At 39.9% G+C, this 26291-nt stretch overlaps 2 protein-coding genes across 3 annotated transcripts; one reads left to right on the forward strand and one right to left on the reverse strand.

Annotated features, from left to right (window-relative positions):
- Positions 1-9324: 9324 nt before the first annotated feature.
- arrdc2 (arrestin domain containing 2) lies at positions 9325-19293 on the reverse strand. 2 transcript variants are annotated; one of them, XM_020656775.3, is made up of 8 exons: positions 19156-19293; positions 18308-18562; positions 12586-12803; positions 12392-12494; positions 11997-12253; positions 11729-11891; positions 10882-11042; positions 9325-10660 (listed from the first exon to the last, which is right to left on the reverse strand). In XM_020656775.3, exons 2-8 carry the CDS (start codon positions 18558-18560, stop codon positions 10607-10609), a joined length of 1209 nt encoding a protein of 402 aa, XP_020512431.1. In that variant the 5' UTR covers positions 18561-18562; positions 19156-19293; the 3' UTR covers positions 9325-10606. The 2 variants fall into 2 exon arrangements, with proteins under 2 accessions (XP_020512431.1, XP_020512424.1); XM_020656768.3 differs by lacking the exons at positions 18308-18562; positions 19156-19293 and adding an exon at positions 14287-14703.
- A 4607-nt stretch (positions 19294-23900) lies between these two features.
- uba52 (ubiquitin A-52 residue ribosomal protein fusion product 1) lies at positions 23901-25895 on the forward strand. The gene is made up of 5 exons (XM_020655881.3): positions 23901-23998; positions 24443-24554; positions 24835-24921; positions 25409-25511; positions 25743-25895. Exons 2-5 carry the CDS (start codon positions 24452-24454, stop codon positions 25834-25836), a joined length of 387 nt encoding a protein of 128 aa, XP_020511537.1. The 5' UTR covers positions 23901-23998; positions 24443-24451; the 3' UTR covers positions 25837-25895.
- The last annotated feature ends 396 nt before the right edge of the window (positions 25896-26291 follow it).

The following is a 26291-nucleotide window of genomic DNA, read 5'->3' on the forward strand; positions in this document are numbered from 1 at the left end:
GCTTTCTGTAGTATGTGACTGTTCAACCTTATCTCCAGTGTATTTTCTGTTCAGTTTTCTGAGCTATTTTTATTTTTCCACCAGTTATTAGGTTCTATTTAAGTTTGTGCAAAGCTTTGGCTCATTGCCTCGAGCTCATGCCAGTCTTTCCACATTCTCTGCTGAAATCTCAGCCCACAGCTGCTTCATTACAGCAGAGGAGGAGATGTTTGAGGGGTTTGCACACACATGTGCCCAACTGTTTGTGCACATTTCGTCCCAAATGCAAGACAACTGTACACAGAAACCTTGCCTGCTGCATGGGTTCGTATTGTTATTGTAAGAATTAATATGCACTTAGATAGACATAGCTGAGGCTCACAGCTGTGTGTGAAGAGGAAGGTGAACTTTAATAAGCTGATGCAGGTACAGCTGATGTCTGAGACCTAGTTTTAAAACACAAATATTCACAATAATCAACAACAGCAGCTATAGCACAGAAAGATACTGTCTGAAATGTGTTTTAATAACTGGGTTATTCTGAGTTATTAATCTTGATCCACATGGTTGAGAAAACACATCCAGTCCATGCAGTGTAAAAACAAAGCGCTGTCTTCCAAGATGAGATACTTATAACATTAACGTGTAAATCCGATCTGAGTGTTTAAGCTGCTGTTTGGTATCAGATGATTTGATACATCACTTTGGGATTAGAGATACTTTCAGCTAAGCAGCAAAGGTCCTTACCTGCTCATCACTTTCAGACTAATTAATAAAGGAAATTTACAATGAAATGTGTGCTAACATGAAAATGAGAAAAATAGACTACAAAGCACTCTGCAATTGGAGACCTGAGTTTCTCTCGAGAAGTCACCTCATTCTATACATTTCAGCGTGATGCAGGATATCTGACACCAAACTCTGCTACACCTCCCTTTTCTGCATCAGGAGTATTTAAATCAGACGTGTTGTGCCTTCGCAGGACATGGTGTTCTTCTGGCCCTGAAAAGCAAGAAGATTGGGAAATAAATCCAAGTCAAAACGTACTTGTCTCACCAGCTTACCCCCACCATTGTTTTTGTGCTCGGCAGCTCTGAGAGAGCTACACTATGTGCTAATCTCGCGCTCTTTCCAAGAAAAATACATTCCTGAACGCTGCTTTCAAGTTTGTCACATTATGAAGGAGAGAGTTTCTCCCTGCAGACCTGGCACGCATCCAACTCTCCCGACCAAACACCCAGGCCACGTGCACGCCGTTTGGGAGGGGAAATAACTTGCAGATGGCTTTGACGCATTTAACACAGGGGGAATATATTCACACCGTCTGGCAAATGCACCGTGTGTTTGAACAAGTAGCCTCGATCTTGGAGCTGAAGCTACAATCGGTTCATTCATGCGACTGAAACGTGCCAACTAATGGAGTTTTAATTTACAGTTTATTTCAATTTACATTACAAGTTATCATTAATGCAGACGTCCATTAACACATTAACTTCTGGATGCTGACTGGATGGGCTGAGAAAGTGGGACAGAGGGAGAAAAAGAGACAAATTGAGTGACACATTATGTTTGTAGATTATCTTTATTGCGTAAATCCCTATCACTGTGTATTAATGCTTTACAGATACTAAATATCACTCGTTATTTTTCTAAATTAGAGTATGTGTCGGTAGGTCTGTGAGTTACACTCAAAGACACACATGCTATTATTCTTGGCCTTTTCTGCCGTCTGATAACTTCACACCAGAAAAAAAAAAAAAAATTCCTTAATGATTGTCCTTATGGCTGCAACTGAGCAGTTCCCTGTCAAAAGCATTAGCAGACCGGGTCTAAAGCAAACTGTCTGGTTTAGTCACCAATGGTTGAAAAACTAACAGTGTTTGCTTCTGGGCAGGTTTTGATTTCAGGGATTTTAGGCTCTGAAATCCACTTTTTTATTTTCTAAACTGTTGCCCGGATGTGATGCCACCTCAAGATACTGAAGATTTATTTATTTGGTAAAATTCATCACATCATGCATTTTGGGCTCTATGTGGAGCCTCTTTTGTACTGAGGAAGATTCACAAACAAAGAGCGCCACAGAGGCCTGGGACAAAGAGAGACAGATCATAAGCAATACAAAGAAACAAGTCGATTTTGTGGAACCCTAAATTACAAATGTGGGAGGAGCAGACGCAGACAAAAGCAGCTCTTTTTGCACGTTCTTTGGGGATGTTGTTTGTTCCCTCATGGTATTTTTCCCCTTCCAGAATACTTCTGAGAGCAGTTTCGCGTGCGGCTCTCTGCTGCCTGCTCTGTGACCCCTCTGAAGTTACACAGATTTCCGTGAAGCCTTGGAAAGGGAGGGGGGTTGCAAGCTGATACCCGTCTCCCTTTAGAGTCAACAAGGTGTTGATTTGAACCAGCACAGACGTCCTGATGTCACATCGTGTACGTCCAAGCTTGTGGATGCCACGTTGTAGATAGAGACACCTCAGTGGAGAATCACCAGCTTGATGTTGGTGTTTGAGGGAAAATTCATGAGGCAGAATAAATTCACTACTAATCAACTACATAGCAGGAAGTCTCCAAACGTTTAACAGCTGAAGTGCCTGGGTGTGTTGGAGGCACTCCTAAATTCTGATTTATAATAAACAAAATCAACTTTTTCATTTATTCAAAGATGTAATGAAAAGTGTGTGAGATTTATTCACAGGATAAATCAGCTCCTCACCAAATGGATTCAAGTCTCTTCATAAAATGTTCAATTATCAAGTTTGTTATCAAATCAACAGAACCCAGTCTGGATGGGTGGGAGTAGGAGGTCCAACTGTATGATTTAGCCATGCTGAGAGGAAGTCAGATAAGTCATGTACGTCTGTTTTTTTTCATTAATGAGGTGAGGCCTTCAAGCTAGTTCAGGCAGACAACTCACACTAGACATGCATCATTATCCACAATCACCTGACAACACCTCCTACCAATTAGCGGCCTATTTAAGCTGCAAGATTTCCTGTCTCTCCCTCTGCTCTTTCATTGCCAGCTCTGACCTGCACCAGTACTGCACTCTTGCTCAGCCCCACCACCAAACCAGCATCCACCTGTGGGCTCAGACTGGGGGGGGGTTTAAGATGTCATCCCATTACTCTTTGAATTTCTGCATGTAAAATTAAACTGCGAGGAGTGATGAGGTCAGAACCTTGAAGCCAAACACAAACTATATGTTCTGTTGTTGCACTCGAAATTTTAAACAAATACAAACATGAGTTGTCTCACTGAACTGAACTGAACTGTTAAATGTAGAAGCCCCATCATGTCACCTTCGGGATAAACTCTCTGACCCATACAAGGAAAAACCCAAAGACATACGAAGACAGAACAGAGACTGAAGTCAGCTTTTTGGCTCTAAAGACAAAACAGACTGTATTTGGCCCTGGATGAAATCTGCACACTCATCACACTCCCTTCATCATCCTCTGCCACAACACATAAATAAGCCTTACAAAGACTTTGGAAAAAACCCGTTGATTTGTCTTTCTATTAAGATTGCGCAGTATTTGCCGGAAAAGCAACGTCTGATTGTTTTGGTTTGTCTGCCACAGCTCCCTCCTGTCTGGTTGTGATCTGTTTGGAATGTAAGCCGATACTGATTATAAGATGGAAAACAAATTACAATGACATACTTTCTCCAGGTAACCTTGAAGAGTTGTCTCTGCTCTCTCCTGTATGTTTGTATTCAGGTTCGTTTATGGAACAAACTGGGAAAAAAAGACATTTGGCATTGCAACATGAAAGAAATGTTCAAATGTATAAAAACAGAAACACATTGAAGAGAAAACGGCAAAGCAGTGGTAAAAAAGTTTCAAATATAAGCCAAAACTACTTCTTAAAGCATCATTAGAGCCTTTTAACCCAAGTGTCAACCTCTAGGCTAAAAAAAAATAGCTAATGCAGAAATGTCAAAATCTGCACTTCCCTGAGTGGCCATTAGAGGCTGTTCCAACGGTGATTTGAGACACAAAGCATGATGACAAACTAAGAAAAGTCAGCAAAAACATGTTTTTGGCTTGTGTATTTGGAAACATCTTGACACTTAAAAACAGGAACGTCGTTTGATGTCTTTGGCATAAAGACAACCTGTCATGTAGTTCTCAGAAACGTCTTAATTCACGTGAAAGATGAGTCACCTTCCATATCCTTATTACATCAGTGTAGTGAATGACAAATACAATTATTAAGTGTAATAGTTTAATACTTTAATTATTGATTTGGTCTAATCAAGGACTCCAACAAGTCATTTTGACACTTTAATATGAGTTATCAACAAGATTGGCTATCTGGATAAAGTTAATTTGAATGCCTAATATCATGTATTAAATGGCTGATGCAGGGTAAGTGTCAGAGGAGGTGATTAACAGCAAGGTTTAAAAACAGATTGGTTTCTTTGGGTGAGGGTTGACATGCCGAGACTTGTGTTGATTTCCACCCACAAGGCTCGGAGTGTTGTTGTTTATGTCTCAAAGAGTTTGAGTTCGTCTGGTGATATGATCAACTATGTCAGTCAACAACGTCAGAGCAATCACTCTGGCTGCCCATTGTAACTCAAACAAACAAACGAAGAATTCCTCTGCACTGGTGTAAAATATCAGAACACTGACATGTTACAAGTTAAGTTTTTTTTAAGCCTGAACTAACTTTCTTCTCTGCTTAAGTACTTCAAAATGAACACTACAAAAATTTTTAGAATTTCAAACTTAGAATAACTCTCTCTCTTAATGCTTTTTTATGCTGTTGGTAAAGAAGGGTGCTTTTCATGGTTGGGGCTGTCCAGTTCTAGATGTGAAAATGGAATATATGAAATTTCAGAACACAATACAGTACATGATAAAAGCTTTGTGGCAGAAGTCTTGGGTAGGTTGGTCCTTTTTCTAAATGCTAATACTCTGATATACACAAGTCTGGAGTGGAAAAACTGAACTGGACTGCACATCGCAAACTTTGCTGATGTTCGGCCAAACTGAGGGAATTATGCACTTTTTCTTTTTTTTTTAATTCTCCATTAAAAAAACATCTTTGCAGCAAAGTTTCTCATAAGAGCGAGTCCACAAACGTTCTAACATATTTTACAAAACCAGCAACCCTCCAACTGTCATGAGACCAGCTCTTTATAAAAGTTGAGTTTGGTTCCGAGTTATCCCAATTTTTGAAGTTGATTTCTTTTCAGCCAGGAACACTCGACACAAATTTAACCATTTCATTGCAAAAATGGATAGACAGTTTTTCTTGGCGTTGAAGGCTCTGCTTGAAGGATGCTACCTGGCTTAGCTCTTAGCTTAGCATCATATCACATATTTCCAGGGAGCGCAGTGCTAAACCCCTACAAGAATGTACCAAAGACTGGAGGCATAAATAAACAGGATTATATGCGTAGATCAGAGTGCAGAATGTGAGCGTGAATGATCTGCTTGGTGGGAGTTACTTGAAGATGTCAAAATGCACCAGCAACACTTGTAGAATAAAGATCAACTTTCATCAGGGTCAACTCTGCTGAAGGCCATGAGCCGAAACGCATCGGTCTAAGTTGTTAATAAAGTTGATCTTCATACTACGAGTGTTGCTGGAGCATTTTGACCTCTTCTAGCCTTTCACTCTTCATGCACCTGAAAATCCCACTCTGCTTCTTCAAGTGGGAGTTACTTGACAACCTTTGAATGTCTTGTGCTTGACCCTTTATAACCAACATAATAACTGCTCTATAGTTCTAACTTTTCACGTCAGAGGAAATGATCGCTGGTGGTCAAAGACAGGTTTGTCTATGTACTGGTGAAGATAGAGAGACAGGTTGTATAACTTTTTCTTGAAACAAAATGGAGACCAAATTATTCCCCAATAGTTTCCAGGTTTTGCTATTGTTGAAGTCACATAGTTAAAGAGGTCATAAGTTTAACCCAGAGGGTTATTTTATTTTATTTTGTTGTGTTTTTAAAGCCTAAATGGGATTTCTAATGTTCATTCTTGACTGTGGGCCTTTCGTTATTGTTGGGCTCCTATATTTTTTATTTAAAAGGGAAAATTCTCAATCTGTTATTTTATTTAGTTGCACTTGTAAATTGTATATTTTGGTAAATCAGGTCAAAAAAACAGATGTGCTTAAAGACCTGTTGGGCATATCCACTTTGAATCTGGGTCGGGAAAACAAGCAGAGGAAAGCAAAGGTATGTAGGTTACAGTGTGTGAATATACAGGCAGGAGTGTCCTTCCAAAATAAGACTTCAGTCTCTCTAAAAGCATGACAAGCAGGAGCAAAGAAACCTTCAGATCCTTTACTTAGTATTGAGTTAGTTTATACTACACTGTAAAGATATGGCATTGCAAAGAAAAGTCCTGCATTCATAATGTCACTGAAGTAAACGTTTGTCAGAGTAATCATAGAAACGTACTTTACTGGTGGATCTCATTGACAAGCTGAAATTAAACTGATGCCTCAATGTCGTCTACAAAATCAAACAACTTGCATAAAGATTGATTATTTGACTGGTTGCTGTATTTTGTGTCATATTTAACTTTATTTAGTTCTCCCCCTACACTAAGCACATTTTAATCTCACCTTATTTAGGCTGTGAAAAAAAAAAAATATATATATATACATATATATAACTGTAATTCAAATCAAATTATTGTCATAGTCTAATCATTCAATTATCTTATTAGTACAGCTCTAATTGATTTGAACTGGTAATGGTTCTAAACAAATCTTCTTATAATTGGTGTCAAATCTGAATTCATAATGAACTGTAGATACACAGCTATGGAAGTCCAATGCAAGAACAATGTTTTTATGAAGTACTGTTCATAGTTAATAGAACCCACAGTGCTTTACACAGTTCACAGGCCAAACAAAAAGCAAACAGGCAAGGCACTGTGAGTAAAAACAATCAAAACAAACATAGGAAAACAATGGATTAAAAGAACATTTAAAAAGACGATAAAGCATACAAAAACACACCACACAATATCTGAGCTTTAATTTCACACCCTAAGCAGGCGAGCAGGTTTCACAACAGCTGAGTGTGAAGTTGCAAAACATGAAAAGGTTAAATGAGTCATTCTGCTTAAGTCTGAACATCAACTAAAGAATCAACAAGGGTTACAGGTATTTGCTGGATGTTGCGGGATGTCAAGTTTATGAAACTTACTGTACAAAAACACATTGTCACTATGAGGTCACTGTGGTAAACATCAGAAAGAAAGACCCCAGGGTGTCACACTCCTTCTCTCCAGTCACATAGATACAAAATGATATTTGTTGGCAAATGATTGATCTGAAGTTTGACCCTTTTTAGTCTGAGGATATATACACAACTTTCTTTCCCTTTCAGTTTATGTAGAAGCCTCTCACAGTCTCTGAAAATTAAGGTTAAAACACCTGAAATGAATCCTTAAAAAACATTTCCCATGATCCTCTGTCTGTGTTTACAATCATGTTTACAGGGCTGACACCCAGCAGTCGTTTCTGACATCAGCCGTTCCTTGAGGGTTTGTTTAAATAGCTTAATGTAAAAAGGTAAAGTTAAGGTAAAATTCTGAGAATAAAGGTACACCATGTTCAGCATTGTGTGTTTTGAGATGTTTTTCTGCTGTGTTGTTTACCACCATTTTAACCTAGCCTATATTTTTTTTCTGCACAAGGTCAACCTTGTTTTTGCTTTGTTATGTTTGTTTTATAAATGAATGTATTTCTGCTAAATAAGCAACGATACGTTGGTACAAATGGTTGATAGTGCTAAAGGTTTGAAAATAAATGACCCATCTTGTTTGAGCTTATCAAAATATCAAGCAGATAACATGAGAACCAAATGATGTTATTAAACAAGATTAAGATTAAGATTATTAAATCCTAATCTTAATCTTAAATAAATCTTAATCTTGTATGGGAAAATCAGCAATTAATTACATATTTATGATTCTACAATGTTTTTGATAAAGACGAACACCATTTCATTATTGAGTGTCTTGTTTGTCTGATCGGCTGATCTAAATAGCTTCACTCTAGTTGATGGATGATTTAATTTCATCTCATTTGAAACAAAACATTTTCATTTGTAAATAATAATTGTTATTGTTGGGCTTTTTATTCCCGTAATTTAAAAGACACTTAATGTTTTTCTTTCTATTTCCGGTTTATTTATAAAACAGATAAACAATAAATGAGTCGAAGACAGTGGAAGCAGACAGTGTCAGGTATTTAGCTTTGATTCATTACTTGAATGAAAATAGTTGGTGGTCAACTTGTAAGTAGAGGGGGAAAAAGCCTCTCACTGAAGCTGTTGTCTCTCCTCACACAGCACTGAATCCTCTCTGTCCTACTTAAGACTCCTCAGTGAACATATTGGCCTTCAGCATTGTTTATAGCAAAGTACACACTATTAACACTGTGTATAATATACTGAGCCCCTGTGTGTTCCTGTGTTACGCCTGTTAAAATGTGGCACACACACAAAAAAAAGCTTGGCTCCATGCTGTATATTCATGTAAACAAAGAACAAACTGTACAATGAAGACAGTGTGGGGACCTGAGATATCATTGACTGATTATTTTGTGTTAGAAGAAATAATAGCTTTTGTCTGCTGTTGCTTTTCACACATTTTAACCACATTTTACAGGAGGCATTCCCAACATCTGTCTCCACCTTCATAAAAAACATTAGAATGGATGTCTGTCAGACAATCACAGTATTTACATCGACTTAAATTGACTGAATTAGCCACGAGTAAGACTGATCATGAAGCTAGAAGGAAGTTTGATTTATATTATAGTTACCATATATATATATATATATATATATACTGCAATTGTTTTAGTGCAAAATGTACAAAAAGTACAAAATGAAAAGTAAACCTGCCATGTCTCTTAAACATGCCGCATGTTACACACTTGTTTTTAGTTAAAAGGTCTACTCTCTTATTTTCTAGTCGTATTCAGATTCTCTTCATTGTACTGGACAGAATAAAGAGAATATAAAAAATGAATTAATCATGTATTTTTGTGTATACGGGCAAAGCAAATCGAGTATATTTGGTTTTGGTTTGGTTCTGAAGAAATAAAAACCACCTAAAATATCTGGATTGCGCAAGTGCTCGATATTGAAGCAGTCACAGGCTAAACTAATTACTGTTTTGAACTACTGACTGTTGCTTGTTCCTGCAGCATGATTTTGGCATGAATAGTTTTGACTCACGCTATTAAACATGATGTACCCTCCCACTGGCACGCAACATGCTAAACACAGCTCCTCTATCATTTTCCTAACAAAGAGTGCAGCCTAAACACCAGCTAAGGTTCCAATAAAACTCTAAAGACAGACATCATTTTGAGCTTTTTTTATTTTATTTTATTAGAAAAATCAATTACAAAACTTTGGTAAAATTGTGAATCAACAACTGCATTCGTATAAAAATACATTCGTTTATTTCAGTGCGCGACACCAAAGTCGCACAGCTGACCCTGAAGACATCTTTCATGCTCCTAACAGTTTGTCTTTTTGGAAGTTGAGGAGTAAAACATCATCCTCGAGTCACTTTTTGGAATGTTCCTCTCACACACACACCATTTCAGTGGCATCTCCAGCTTGAGGCTCAACTTGAACGCCACAGCACCGAGGCATCTGGCTCCCATCAAAAGCTCAGATACCTCCTCCTCCTCCTCCTTTTGTTTAGCAGCTGGGAAAGCTAATCTATGAGCCTCGTGCAGCTCTATACACAAATTGCTCATCCTATTTAATCATCGTGCTAAAGTCAACAACCACAACTATGTGACATTTGAGTGTTAAGCTTTCCATTAACACAACGCTCCTCTAGGTATTCATCCACATACAGTTGAATCGGTTTTTTTGTTCATCTGAGAGAACTACTTCCTGAAACTCTCATGCAATCTTCATCGGCAGATAATTAAGGCATACATATTTTTCCCTTTAAAAATATTCTGACCTGCATATTCTTCACCTGCTTACTTCACTTGTCCACATTCAGATAGTCAATGCTTCAGTAACAGTAGAAAGTAACAGAGGCACACTGCGGCTGAGTCACACTGTGCTGCCAGGATGAGCAGAGTTGGAAACTGAAGATAATAATTGCACTTTTGTCTTTAAACGCCACTCAAAGATGACAATGTGCTTCCTAACATGTCACCTAATCAAGAGCGCTTATTACAAACTTTGAACACCAGGTGCATTTCCAACTCTCTACCTGACAAATATTAAGTGACCCCCCCCCCCCCCTTTCGATAGGTCCCAAAATCATAAATTCGCTTTAGCTTCAGATGAGGGAAATCGTTGATTGGGAGGTATTCGCAGCTCGCTTCACCACGAGCCAAGGATCACTCAGGGGAGGACAGGAACTGATGTGGAGGAGATACTTTTCTCACAGCAGAGCAGGAAAGTGTCCACACAGCAAAGTGGCTGCACCTCCACTGACAGTCCAGTTCCTGTGAGTTCCATCTCCTGACCTCTCCACGGCGCTCTGGTCCCTCTCCACGACACTCGGTGGGACCAGGTGCCATTTATCAGAGAGAAGTGATCCAGGAGACGACAAATCTCTTGATTCGGTTTTGTAAATTCATGTCGCTTGACGCTCAGACAGGGCTCAGGGTTCAACACGTCATGCAGCGGGGTCTCATGTTTAAGGGCTGAGGGTTTGGGTCAATCTGTAAGCAGAAGACAGAAATGAAGACATATTAGATGAAGTACTGGTGGACAAAAAAAATCCTTTTAGTCTTCATTAAGAGCTATGATATTTCAAACTACTCCCACTGTCACTTGGGATGATTTTTTAAAATGTATTTACATAACGATAAATACTTTCAAAGCCTTTAAATGCCAATCAGACTAAATAAACAGGTACTACTGGTAGTACTGGCAGACTCACCTCGCAGTACACCGGCGGAGGTCTAAAACGAAATTCTTGGACAAAAGCCATGAGGGGGCGCTCCAGGATCCCGCTCAGGTCTTCGGCGGGTGGCAGGACCACCGTGTTGTTTCGCTGCTCGGCCTCCTCCTCCGTCACCACGGAGCTGTAATCTGGAGGAGCTGAGGGGAAACAGGCAGGATTAGTCCACTGGTCTGACTCAACAGAACAGGTCCAAACACTGAGCAGCTGAGTCATCAGTTTAAACTCTTAAAAACCCACATGTAACATTTACTGCCTTTTGCACTAACAAACACTGATTTGATCCAACATGAATCTCTACTGAATTGAATCCTTTGTTTCATTTTTTTTACATGTTGGCTTCAGATATTGTGTGATTGGCAGATAGAAATCATAAAAAATGAAACTGTGAACAATTAAAAGAGGAAAAAAAGACCCCTCAAAAGGCAAACAGTATGACTGTCTTTAGATAGAAGACTATGTTGAGTAATGTAAAGCCTTGGATTTGATTCATGTGCTGCTTCTCAACAAGTTCACAACATGATTTAGTTCATGATAGCAAACATCCCTGAACACTGGCTATGGTTTAATAAAATAATCCAAACAATAATGAGTCTGTGCTGCTCTGCACACAGCGTGTCATGTGTTTTCATCTGCACAGTTTGGGCACTTAAAGTTAAAAAAAAACAACAACTAAAGAAGTGAGCAGGGGAAAAACCCATCAACAATTTTGTTTTTCCTGCCTTGTTCGTGTCAGAGAGATTAAAAATGTTCTAGTTGTAATAATAGCACATCTAGACCAACACGTCCCTCTCTGTCAGCCTCTACACTATTAAATGACACTTACGCTCAGGCTGCTCCGGAATGGCCATGCGGAGCCACTCGAGGTTGACGCTGTACTGGCTGCTAACGCTGGACGTCCTGCTGCCAAACGGGTGGAGGGGGATGGTGCCGATGACCAGCGGCAGCTCCAAACACAGCTTGGACGTCCCAGGAACATCAACACAAACCTGGAGGGAGGAAAATAATAAGAATTTATACTTCTGTGCGTGCAAAGTGCATCTTAAAATAGCAGCTCGCATTAAAAGAGGGGATTACATCATGACGGAGCTCACCTTGAGCATGTACTCCACTTTGATGATGCGGCACTGCAGGATGGAGGGACCCACCGGTGGGATCTTGATGGCGCGACCATGCCACGTCTCCCTGCTTCTGGCTCCCACGATATCACCGGAAAGAGTGCCCACCACAGAGCGCTTCTGCTTCATGGTTCCTCGTGCGATGAAGGTCTGCGTCTGAGTGATGTAAGCTTTGGGAACTACTGATCTGGAGGTAGAGTTGTCAAACTCGGCAAAGACAGGAATCACCTCACCTGTGAAGTGAAACAGCATGTTATAAAAGAAAGACATTTCTAAAAAAAAAAAAAGGCCTTTAAGACCTTGTTTGATTGTTTTTTTTTTTGTTTTTTTTGTTTTTTTTAAAGGAGTTGTTCATGGTGCTTGACTCTAACCTGGTGTGTAGCCTTTGCGGTCGATCTTTGCAGTAACAGACACCTGTCCAAAGTTTCGGTACCATGCCCGTGCCATCTTGTCCTTTGTTCCAGCCTGTGGCGCCTGGAAGGATAAAACAAAATTAACATCACACCCCAGAAAATAATGCAGGGCATAAAGATAGTTTATGAATTGAGAAGGTTGAGATGCTCACCAGTAAGGCCGGTGTGTTGATGTCAATGGGCTCGATGACTGTAAACTCCTTCTTGATCTTCTTGACAGTGGCCCACGGCCTATGCAGCTTCACTTTGACCCAGTAGCGGATGCTGCCATGTTTTCCCTCGAAGGAGGTGACGAGCGTCTCCTCAGGGAGCTGGAAGCTAAACGGATACTCATGTCTGCCGGCAGGAAGGACAGTCATTTCGCCATTATCTGAGGAGAAGAGAAGGAAAGCAAAATTAATTTAAGTTTCAGGGGATTCATTGTTGTGGCGTTGAAGACAGGAAGTGTACATAACTTCACTTTCAGAATGACTCTGAATATAAAGCAATCAGTAGACAAAATGAAATAATAAATGTTTTTAGTGTGACTGAGTACTTGATTCTCTTTTTAGATGATTCATACACAACAAGAATAAAAGTGATAAACTAGTGAAGGAGGAAAAGAGTCTTAATAAAACTACGCTCAACTTGTGCAAACTCAAAAAAAAAAAAACAGACAAAAAGAAGTGTTCTTTAGAAATCCTTAAAAAACAAAGTTTTAAAATGTAAGTGAGAGTAAGAACAGATCTTTTAAGCAAGACTCTCCCTGAAATCTCTCTGTCTGTGTGCAGTCACATGGCTGCTGTGCAGAGGGGCGGTTCCTGCACCATTGTGCTTACGAGAACATGTTTTCTTCAACAACGTCTCGACTGCTCTGTTTTTTACCCCCCTCTCCCTCTCTTGTTGCACAGGTCCAGGAACACGTGTTTGTGTTTAACAGATTCAATGTGTTTTGAGTTCCCTTTGTTAGCTGGAACCTCCAACTTCATTTCAATAACAATGCTGTCACTTTCAAATCCTCTTAATGGGTCAAGTGGGTTATTAGAAGTTTTCTGCAGGCTGTTTTTGTGCACGTCTTCATAAACTTCATAAATCCTTGAACATTTTAACAATATAATTCGACATTTTTGAATACTTGTTTCTACTAGAATTAACCAAACCAAGCGAGACTCAAAACTCCAGGGGAAAAAAAAAAAAGGTATGAACTTGTTGCAGCTCTAGCTGTGAACTTCCTGTCTGCTCTTTAAACCAAAACAACTCTGTGCCCAATGAATGAAGACAGAAACCCGAGGCTCTCCCACCTCGCTCAGGAGAAAAACAACTCCTCAAAGTAGTCTGAGCTATTTTCTTACAACAGATGTTTTCACAATGAGAGGGGGGGGGGAGTGCAATGTCAGCTGTTGCTGCATGCTTCACTTTTTGCTTTTAAAACGTTCTTAGGAACTATGAGCAACAACAAAATAAATAATAAAGACAAAAAAATAACACCCTAAAGATGTCCTTTGTCAAATGAATGGGGGGGGATCTCTTGGTTACCAAGTTGGACTTTTGTCTCATTCATAAACTACAATGCTGTTACTTCTGATTCTTGCATCAACAACAACTTTATAACTCAAATCGTAGGAGCTGAAGGTCTCAACAACAAAAACGCTCATAGTAACTAGAAGCAGGGCTATTTTCTATTTCCGTCCAGCATTATACAAGAGGAGTCCAGTTTGCAGACTAACATCTCAGTCAATTTCCCTCTTGGTCAAATAAACACATTTCACTATCGTTCCCTTGGCCTAGTTTGATGCACAAGTAGCTCACGACAGTTTGAGAAGTTTTCAGAAAGGCAGCTCTCCCCCATCACCGAGCCTGCAGAGCTGACTGACCTGCCTGCAGCAGCACTTCTCTTCGGTTCAGGTACTCCACTTCGTCGCTGTAGTTCTGGGTGTATGCGGTACTGGAGCCTGCGGACCGGGACTCGGTCCAGTGTACTTTAGCGAACCCTTCGGCGTGGAGCTTCAGTGACTCTATCCGACTCTCCCCGGACAGGTCCAGCACCACCCGGCCGGACACCACGTCCCCGCTGCTAAAAACAGGGGGACTGTCCACCTCCGGAGAGTCGAACACGACGTCAAACTTTTTTAACTTGTCGAAAATCATATCTGCAGGATGTTAAAGTCCTCTTCAGAGTTAGCGAGTTATTTATTCGGGTTCAGTAATCCTTTCAGTTAACCAAAGAGCGTCTTCAGATGTCTTTTGTTCCTTGTTTCAGGCTCAAACTGCTGGACGCCTTCAGACATCGGCCGTATTTGGAGTCTGTGGAGGTGGGCGGGGCTTGATTTTATTATGCAAGGCTCAGGAGAGGGTTGAAGGCGGATGCTGCATTCAGGTTCTTCTCCATGGTACAGACTTGTCAGCACCCAATTTGTCAAAAAGACATCTTGCCACATTTGGTAACTTTATGAGTCAAAACTACCCAGGGAAGTTGCAGAGGGTGAACTGTTTTCAAGTTTACATAAAACCCAGCAGCACCTCTCTGTGATGATAATTTAACTTTCATACAGTGGGTGGGATGTTTGAAATCAAATGCAGCATTATTCATGTATAATTAACCTACGGAAATCTTGTTAATTTACTTATCTTTTCTTAATTGTCACTTATTTTGTATATTCATGTGTTGTTTTCTCGGTGCAGGCCAAGAAAACAGGCTACAAAAACATGTCCGGGCAAAGTCTGACAACAAAAACCACCTCTAGATTGGAGCATTACCAATACAACACAAACATAAAGTGTTCATTAAGTTTCATGACAGCCATCGAGCCGCAGGGTCATACTTTAAAAACAAGTGTCGTGTAAACTCCCAACTTTATTTTCAATTTTGTAGGGAATCATGTTCAATTATTTTAATAGTTTTCGTATTTCCGGGCTTACCATGAAGGCAGCATAACAAACATGCAGACTGGGTGTGGAGGCAGCAGTGAGGAAAACAGGCCCAAGTGATGATTGATGGTTACAGGTTCTTAGACGAAAACAGGCTTACTGGGCATACCTCCCTCTATCAGAGATCCGCCCTGCACAGCTCAGAAAAATAGTTTCACTCTGAACCAAAGCTGTTAACTCCATTTCTCCCATGTCACTTTGAACATACAGTTACTGTGCACAGTATGCATGCAGCACACATGAAAAACACACAGCTATGCAGCCAAGCATGCAGCTTATGCCACCGAATCCCCTGATGGAAAAAAAAAAAAACTGTTCTGCATTCATTATTAAAGTGTTACCAAAGAGATATCACAGGAAAAAAAGTTGTGCATCAATTATATCACTTGCACGAATCAAAGCACTAATTCAACATGTAAGATTCAATTAAAGTTTTTGCAGACTAAGTATTTTCAGAACAGAATTCATTTCCCTAAACTCATTCGCTGTCATTGAACAAAACAAAAACTTATTCAAGTCTAATATGAGTTGTGCTTTTCATTGCATCTCCAAGGCCTCAGACGAAGAAAAAATCAAGTCTGGTCAGAGACAAACAAAGTTGTTTACTCCTTTATTTCCTGAGCTGACTAGTTAGCTCTGCAGTGCCACCCACTGGTATTGTGGAGGCATTGTGCACAGCTGACAATGCTTCCTCCACACAGCCTGAGCGTGGCTGGAAATGTGAGTAAATCTGGTAAGAAAGCTGCAGGACTCTAGGTAGATGGTGCTCTGTGAATAAAAACACAATTGGACCTCAAGAGGTGCTTTCCAAATGATGATTCTCTGACTCTTATTTTACTCCTCTCCGGTTACAACGAAGATAGTAAATAAAAAGGAGGATTCTCTGCACTTTCTTTCAACATAACTCCTAACTAATTCTATATAGGTTGGAGGTCAGTCTTCCACTTTGCATCAATCAAGTTTTTGCTTGGAGTGCATTACGGAAGCTCTACTCTGAGGTGAAATAAATCCCAGGACACCACCTGCTGGTGAGCTGGAGCAACAGATTGGCTCTTGCAGGGTTACCTGCTTGGTTCTGATAAGAGGACCAAGTAGCTCTCTGCAGATTGATGCACCTGATAACTGCTCCATGCTCTGCAGATGACCCAGCATCAGCCTAATCATGGCTGAAAACCTGCTTATTTCTGCTAGGGACTAATGTAAACATATTTATCCAAGTGAGTTTCTCTTTGTTTACCCAACAGCTGCTGAGTGCAAAGCACGGTAAAGCTAATATTAACATGGAAGCCCTGCATACTTTAGAGCCAAAAGAGGAGCCTGAGCAATTGCAGGTCCTCAGTGGTGTTTGCAAGAGAAACACAGAACAAGTAATCACCTAAAACACAAACAAAAACTCTCCATTGAAACCAGACTGACCCTCAGATAAATATCTACTTCAGAAGGAAAACAATCAGCCACAAAGAGACGTGTTTATGGAAAACTAAAACATAAATTCACTGGAAATGACTAAATGTACAAAATGAATGGAGTCAAGTGGCAGGCTGCATGGTGGGAGGGGAGGGGTTGGGGGAGCCACGTGTTGTTTTCCCTGTTGCCTGGGCAGCAGAGGTTGCCTTTTTTAAACAGTCCCCTCCCATTCCTCTTTCCTTACTCCCGGATTTCCCCCTCTGCCTTTCACTTCTTCCACATTTCTTGCATCAAAGTGAACAGACCCAAACACAACATCATTTCTACTGTTATTACTATAAAACAACTTCCTAATAGTCAGATTTCTTCATGATTGTCTTTTTTTTTTTGCATTTTTAGGTCATGTAAAGGGCATCCGTAAAAATGTCATTTCATTTCTTTACCAGTTATAAACTCCTCACACAAAGCTTTAAGGGAGGACAAAACATCACATTTTCAAAGATGACATTTTTTCTTTCTAGTTTTCCTTAAGGGATGTGTTACTATTTTGTATTCAGTTCATAAATTAGGCTGAAATAGGGGCTTGATAGTGCAAACCTCCATACAGCCCCTTCAACAACAGCGTCATTCTGGTGTTGCATCAACAAGTAATTTGGACATTTGCCCTCTTTAATAGTATTTTCGAATGAATGATTGTTCACATCATTAGGCTGTTTGTATTCTGCTTAGGCAACAACAAACCCTGCTGTTATTTGAGACTTTGCAGATGGACCAGAGCAGGGAGTCAAATCAAACCCACCGTTTACAGAGCATCCAATGAAACATTAACTACTGTCTACAGTTCATTTACTCTGCTACTATGGCCTATATTCTCTGCTTCTCTGGCTTTAAGCTTCCTGGACTCTGCACTAGCTATTTTGTTAACTATTAGGATTTCTGTCTGGCATATGTATCTGATGACCTGGAGTCAACTTCTCTCCCAAGGTTTCTATGCAACCCATTTGGCCCAGGTGGCTTCGTTTGCAAACTGCAGCGACTACAAGCTTACCGGCTGGCACATGGCAGATCAAATCAGCAGTTCTACCCCACTATACAAAATAGAAAATTTTCATCCACCAGCTGCAATACTGTTTATCACAGCAGAGCTACAGATGATGGATTATACAGTATCTTACTGGATAATAACAACAGGGGCAGAAAACAGAGAAGAAAATACAAAAACTGCAACAAGATCAGCACAAATTATATATTTATGTCCCCTTTTTTAAACAAGTGGAGACACTGTTTTGCATTTTTCTGAATCAGGTAAAAATCCTAATTTCTTAGTTATCTTTAGACCACAGTCAAACCGGTTTGAGTCAAACAACTGAACTCTTTTATCATTGCAAATTCCCTAAAGAAATTCATGAAAATAAATAAAATTGTACATTTAAAATTGAGAAAAAACATAGGATGAATAGTCTGTTCTTGTTGGAGGCACCTGGAGGTGTGTTTATGGTGATTACTGTAATCACACTGACTACATATGGGGATAAACAACCTTTGTTTTTCAACACTGACCTCGGATCAGATGCTGCCTCTTCCTGAAGTATGTGACCTTGGAGGTGTAGTCGTTAGAGACAGAGTTCATGCCACGGCTCTCCAGCCAGTGTGCCGTGGCCACTCCTCTACCCTGCACCTTCATGGAGTGAACTCTGGTGTCCCTCCGGAGCTTTAGGACAACCAGGCCAGATACCACCTCCCCTCCAGTGAATGCTGCATCAGCAGCACCATCCAGCTCAAGTTTGAAAGACTTTATGGAGCTTAGTGTCATCCCTGAGTGAAGATGGAGAAACTGTAGATAAAAACACTTTTTTTTTTAAAACAAAACACTAGTCTTATGAATACACTTCATGTACACAACAGTTATTTGACATGTGTGTGTATAACTTGTCTTCAAGTACTCAATCCAGCTCCAGACATAAATGATTCCAGCATCGGTGCTCATGGGAACCAGGAGATCCCAAATCAAGGCAATTCGTCAGGACACCCTGAATTTACTTAATATGTAATTTTACACAATATCGTTGACTATTTTATGTCGATGAAATCCTTGAATTCATAAATGCACATCAAGAATAATAATAGTTTTTTGATGATTTTAAATTAAAGTTAGTAGTGGTGACGATATGATTCATACACACAGTTAAATACATGCACACAGAAATTGCACTTTCAACAATATGTAATTGTTTTGGTCACTTGTTCAAATAGCAGTAGGCTATTAAGTGACACTGAGATTTACCTCTTTTCGTCCGGTATGTGTTTTAAATGAATTTGAATGCGGGAGCCAATCAGAATTGAGAAACTGCGTTAAATATACAGCTGTGGACGTGTTGAGGTGAGATTTTTAAAAGACTCAAACTCACCGACAGGACTGGAGCAACGTAGCGGTCCTTTCACAGACGAAATGTACAATTGAGGAGGGGGGGGTTCAGTGTTTTATTCCGACACTACAGGCTCAGCCTTCTTACACGGTGGCAGGACGATTCAACGCCCAGAATCACAACAGCGCTCTGCTTTATACCAATGATAATGCGCACGTGCGAGTCACGACGCACGACCGCCCACTCAAAACAGAGCGAGGGGAAGCGCGTGGACGTCAAGCTCAAAATAATAAAGTAGATTTCCGGCTTTGCCTTACACAGTTAAACTGTGTATGTAGCCCATCATGTTTTACCTGAACGATTTTGTTATCGTCTACGTGAAGCTCTGTCTGTGGGCAGGAAGTGTCCGTGAAAACGTGTAAATTACCTCAGTTTGACCGACGACTCGATTTGTTGTTGAGTTAGGCTTTTATTTTGAAGGCAGCATGCCATTTACAAACGGAGAAAAGATTGCTTCTTCGAGAACTGTCATTGCTCTTTATTTTATTTCTATCAAAATATTCCTGGAAAATTACTACAAAAAAGAATTAAGAATAAAACACTTGTTTGATTGCCCATATTGACTTAGGCTACTTGAGCTGGGTTCACTAAGTCATGAAAAAACACTTTAAGGTGAAAATTAGGATCCATTGTTGAAAGTACATTTTAGAGGACTAATCTAAGTGACCCCAGTAAAACGGAGTTTCTCTTTGTTGGTATTTTTCTTAAGCTTCTGCTTTTGAAAGACTCTCACATGATCACCATGTCAGTTGACTAAGGTTAAATGTCATGATCACATCACTGAAGCATGCTATTGTGTCTGTGAAACACCAGTTATCAATAAACTTCCACATGATGAATAAATCTAATCACACAGGGAATTCAATTAGATATCGACTTAACTGTTGGTCTTTCTAAATATAATTCAAAATTGTAATTTCAAACCTTGTTTCTTTGGTTGAGAGAGATTAAAATACTACAAGGCTCATACCACAAAACAATGCACAAACCATAGTGTTACATGGTAATTTAGTGACTATAACTACTTTAAATTGAGCTTATTTCTTCTAAAGATTTGAGCTTAATGAAATTCAAAATAAAGAGATAAACATTTCACATCAATATAGGGTACATTGAAAAAAAAGTAAAAACTAATGTATTTTGCTCAAATGTCTAAATCACTATTGTCCACATTAGCAAAATCATTGTTGCAATCTAGGAGCGTTTCCTTGAGCAGGACCTATCTGCTAACATCTTTATGTTGACTGTTTTTAAATGACCAAGTGCACCAAAAAAGTTTGCGAGCTATTTTGTATCAACTGGAGTTAAATATTTCAGCACATTCTTGCAGATGCAACCCTTGGACCTGAACCTGGATTTGTACTGTGGGGCAGCTCATACCTGGCCTACTGCCTTTTTGCCAGATTGATGATTCAGTTTATTTACATCTGTTTGGCTGCCAACTTGTTGTTGTATACCAGCAGAGCTACATCTAGGGTCAAGGCTGTGTTATTGCTACAACACAGATTGTTTTTGTAGAGTTTTATGGTCCATCGTGCTTGAAGGAGTGAATGAGAATCTTTCTGTGAAAGAGACGCTAACCTTCTCTTAGCAGTGAGCGTTGATGGTGTCAACAAGCTGGAAGTAGGACAGTTAAACACAAGGCTACTTGCCTTTCTTGGCCTGAATATGACAGCACTGGCTAAGGTTCATGTTTAAACCAGCTGGACTTGCACACTTCTTCAACATGCCTTCTGCACTGATTGTATTGATAGAAGTATATTTCTTTGTCAGTCTGGTAAAATTAAGATCATCAGAAAAAACACAAAAAAGACTGAAATAATTTGTGACAGAATACATTTAGATACACAGTTGACTTATAAGTGAAATGTTTGTTCTGACAAGAGTGTCACACCTTTATTTTATTTACTTGTGTTGATATCTTGTGTAAAGCACTTCGAATTTCCTTGTTGCTGAAATGTGTTGACTACATAAACTCTCCTTGCCTTAAGCTGTGCAGTGTATTTGTTACTATTATATTGTCTGTACACCAAGATCATGTGATTTTAGTATTATAACTACTAATTGACAAAAAGTCTCAGAAAATATTCAAATAAATAAAATACAAACTCAGAACAAATACCTCTGTTAGTGATTTGAAATCAACAGCATATTTGAAACCTACATACAAACAATATCAAAGTTAAACAACCCTTGAATCGTTATAGAGAGTTGGGTTAGAACAGTCAATACAATGCACAATGAGTGAATAACTGGTTGGTGGCTTGACCCTGCAAATTCAGGTGGTGTAGTCTTCTTTGTAGGTGGTGCTGACGGGCCACAGAAACGTACAGACGATCATGGAGGATGTCAAACAGGCAGCCTTTCTATTACATTAACTGAGGTGTTCCAACTATTTCTTTCACACTACCAAACTACTTTTGTTAAACCCCTTACTATAACCAACTGTGGTATTTGTTTCTGAGAAAAACTGCTGCTACTGCCCTTACCAGTCAATTATACGGTTGAGTCAGTCTGCTGCTTCTCAAAGGGATAGTCAGTTTTAGTGATCTGTATCCAAGATATAAGTCTTTGATAAATCTGTTTGAGGACAAACTCAACATCAAACAAGTTCAGCTTCCGAAGAGTGTTAAAAATAAATGATAAATTCAGGTCAGTTTGTACATCTAAAAACACATTAAACCTCCTGACAGCCCCAGCCCAAATAAATCTGTAAAAAGTGAGCTAAACAGACCTTCAGCTGTGGTCTAATCAACTGCTTTACAGCTCACATGTATTAAATGCAAACTGAGTCCTGTGGTGGGAGACTTTCCTAAAGCACAGATCTGCAGACAGAGGACCGGCTGAATGACCCAGCTGATGTTGTCTCTCTTTTTACAATCACAGGTTCACCCATTTCACTGAAAAGGAGGAAGGCTGAGAAAAGATATCATGACAACAGTCACATTGAAAAAGGAAAGCTTCATGAAAAGGTCACAACCATTATAACATCTCTGTCTAAAGCTGACAGTACTGTTACCTCAGGTCATCGCGTCTTAACTAAGAATACACATTCACAAGTTTATACAGCCGTTTTTGTGGTGTAACACAAGGTCTATTTAAAATCAGACTGACTAGCTAATTGTTTCTTCTGCTATCTTAGAAGTAATAATACTCCATGGGATATTAAATCTATCAGACAATAAAAATGTTTATTGTGGTTAAAATGTGTTATCAATTCCTGCATTTAAACTCTTAGTCAAGTTAAAGTGTAGATTAATTATCAGCCAATTATTGAAAATAATGGGAGCTGCTGAAAACACTACTAGCTCATGCACAGGAAAAGATGAGCAAGGAAATAAAAAGTACCACCTTGTCCACCAGGAAGGCCAAACTCCATGCAAACTGAAAATTCCTCGGTTTAAGTATTGAAATACTTGAGTAAAAGTTCTTCAATCTTTTGCCTTTTTCCATGTACCAGAGCTCATCAGCAAGTCAAGAGCTATTTCGAAGACCTGCAGCTGTGCTTCACAACGGCATCATGGCAGGCTGCACAGTCTCACCCTTGGCTTTTACAATGGCCATGGAAGTCATCATCAGGGTCACGAGATGGGTGGTGGGCGGTGATCGAACCAGGGATGGGCTCTGTCTGCCACCCATCAGGGCATACATGGACGACATGACGACACTAACCACTACTGCAGCATGCACCAAGCGGCTACTTGGAAAGCTGCAGGAGAGCATCAAGTGGGCCCGAATGAGAATCAAAACCAAGTAAATCTCGAAGCATCTCCATAGTCAAGGGGCTGCTTAGAGACACAAGATTCTACATCGGTGACGACCCAATACCAACAGTGTCTGAGCAACCAGTTAAAAGCCTGGGCAGATGGTACAATGCAAGTCTCAAGGACAAAGAGCAGGTGCAACAACTAAGGCAAGACATTGTCAATGGCCTGGAGAACATCAATCAGACCCTACTGCCTGGGAAACTGAAGCTCTGGTGCCTACAATTTGGACTCCTTCCTTGAACAATGTGGCCACTGACCAGTTATGAAGCCCCAATAACAACTGTGGAGAAGATGGAACGAACCATTACTTCATATGTGAAGAAATGGCTCGGTGTCCCGCGATGTCTATCTAACATCGGCCTCTACGGCAAAGGGGTCCTGGAACTACCTCTTACTAGTCTAACAGAGGAATACAAGTGTTCTAAAGTAAGACTCCAGATGACATTGAGGGACTCAAGAGACAAGACCATCAGTGCTGCTGCGCCGCCCCTGGTAACTGGCCGGAAATGGACACCATCTGATGCATTACAGCAAGCTTCATCAGCGCTGAGGTACAAAGACGTCGAGGGGCAAGTCCAGCAAGGAAGAGGAGGCTTTGGCCTTACGACAAGTAAACCAACTTGGCGAAAGGCCACAACATCAGAGCGGAGGACATTGGTCCCCACCTATTGGCACAAAGGATTTCTTAAACATCACGTCCTGTGTATTTGATTCTTCGCTGAACTTTGTTATCATTTTTATGAATTTGTTATAGCCTAAGTGAGAATAGCAAGAGCAATTGCCACTATTTTAATTCGAGATATTAACAAGAATGGCAGCGACGACGTGCTTTTTATTTTTATTTATAAAAGTTATTTTTTAAATATAAAAAAAATAAACGTGTAAATATAACTGTAAAACATACCGTTTTCCACTGATTGTACATATTACTCTTGACAGTCTATGATATTACTTCGATCACTTCCGAAGAAAACGAGAGACCCCGGCCGACGGATGTGACGTAAATGTGACGACAGCCTCTTCCGCTCTCTTTTCGTTGAGGCTCAGCTAGCGGCCGGGTGGGTACACGTTTGGTCTAGTACTTATTACTCGATTTTTAGCGGAATTCATCACGTTAAATGCCAAAAAAACATCACACAAGTAATTATTCGGGGCATTTATCGTATATTAAGTAACACTGCCCCTCAGGTTTAAGACAGGGGATAAAGTAAAATGTGATTTAGCAGCACGCTAACGTTACGCATGTGGCGAGGCCCTGCAGACTCCTCTGTTGCTAACATTGAAGTCGCTAACACCCGAAGTTACTCACCAAAAGCCTGCTCAATCTTTAATGTGTAGCTAAATTAGTACATTACAAGCTTTTACCACCTCATTATTAATGAAATTTGATGGCGTAGGGCCGTCGGTGGGGTGATTTTAAACACGTCAGCAGCTGTTTCTCGGTCATCTTGGTAGCTTCAGCTAAACAAGAGTTTTGAACTAACATCAGTTTTGTGTCTCAGCCTGCAAACATGCAGATCTTCGTGAAGACGTTGACGGGGAAAACCATCACCCTCGAGGTTGAGCCCAGCGATACTATTGAAAATGTCAAGGCCAAGATCCAAGACAAGGAAGGTAATCTGAAAGAATTAACATCAAACTTCATGTTTATTTTATATTACCATTTTAAAGTTACATGTAGTCCTCTGGCTGGTTTGTTGACACTCTCATCATACCTTTTTGTTTATTTAACTAATTTGGCATTAAGTAAATGGTTAGATTAAACGGGGATAATGAATGTCTGTCTGTCAGCCATAAATGTCATTCGTCTGAGTTAGTTTAGTCCCCCTTTCACTTTAATGTCTTCACATGTTTGGTGTGAATGTGGTTTGTTGAAGTTTTGTTGTGTTTCCAGGAATTCCTCCTGATCAGCAGCGTTTGATCTTCGCTGGCAAACAGTTGGAAGATGGACGCACACTGTCTGACTACAACATCCAGAAAGGTAAGTTTTCAAACAGTGTGTCAGTAAGTCAAAGACAGCCCTCTGGTTAGATGTTGAGTGAGAAATATTTGTGAGGATGGGTATATGTTTGTAAGTGCATGTATGTATTTAGAGACATGTATAAACAGGCAGGTGAGTGGGAACTTGCAGGCAGGCTTGGGAACATTCAGCCTCTGAATAATTTATGTTTAGAATTTCTACTTGTATTTTTTCCCCATTGCCTGTTTCTGTTTTAATTTGAAAAACCCTTCAATAAAATAAAAAAAAACACAGTGAGAAATATTTAGTTACAAAATCTTAAACAAGTTGTCTATAACTTAAGGATGAAAATGTAACCATTATGTATGACTTGAATAATAACACGTAATGAGTCCATTAAGTGCAGTGAACTTGTTTGGTGTTAAGATAATGTTTGGAAAGGCTTTCTTTTGTTCCGTTTGTGGATGTGACTGAACTAAGTCACTAATTTGGCTTCACTTCCCTCTAGAATCTACTCTGCATCTGGTCCTGCGTCTGCGTGGTGGCATCATTGAGCCTTCTCTCAGACAGCTGGCCCAGAAGTACAACTGCGACAAGATGATCTGCCGCAAGTAAGTTGGGAATATAATCATAACCAACTGTTTTAGTATTACTGTGGTATTTTACTTAAATAAACCATGAAGCTCTAGATTAAAAGGTTCAGACAAGACGTCTGTAAATAACACCATATGAGGAGTTTCTTTTGCCAGTGCTTTCACCAGAATGTCCAAAAACTGTATAAACAAGTTTTGACTTTGAGAGCTTTTATGTTTGGAGTTGACACCAGAATACTTGGTTTTCAGGTGCTATGCCCGTCTGCATCCTCGTGCTGTCAACTGCCGCAAGAAGAAGTGTGGACACACCAACAACCTTCGCCCCAAGAAGAAGCTGAAGTAGATGTTTTACGGAATCGGCTGTCTTTGCCATTTTGTGTTAAAATAAATTTGAGAAAATGGTGCCTTGTCTGATTTGGCTTATTTATCGCAAGTTAAATCTTTTGGGCTGAATGTTTGTTCTTTAAAAGCATGAAAAGGTGCAACGTCCGACTGAACTAGATAAGATGGACAGGTACAGCTGAAGTTACTGTTTATGAAATGTTCCCAAATTAAAATATCCTAATGAGATGACTGGGCAGTAAAGGAAGTCAGAGGTCTGTTTTGAAGAAGTCTTCTGTAAGGGATCTTGGTAATTCAGTAAACCTGCCCATTGGGACTGACCGCGATTGTAACTGAACACTGGGCCAGCACCTAACCAGCTGACAGCCTGTTTGTGCTGGTTGGCTGTGGTTTCAACTTCAAATTTGGCAAAAAAAAAGCTGTTTGTCAGCCTCGAGTCAACTGGACTGTGAAGCA

This window comes from Labrus bergylta, chromosome 6, assembly GCF_963930695.1.
Source record: "Labrus bergylta chromosome 6, fLabBer1.1, whole genome shotgun sequence".
NCBI lineage: Eukaryota > Metazoa > Chordata > Actinopteri > Labriformes > Labridae > Labrus > Labrus bergylta.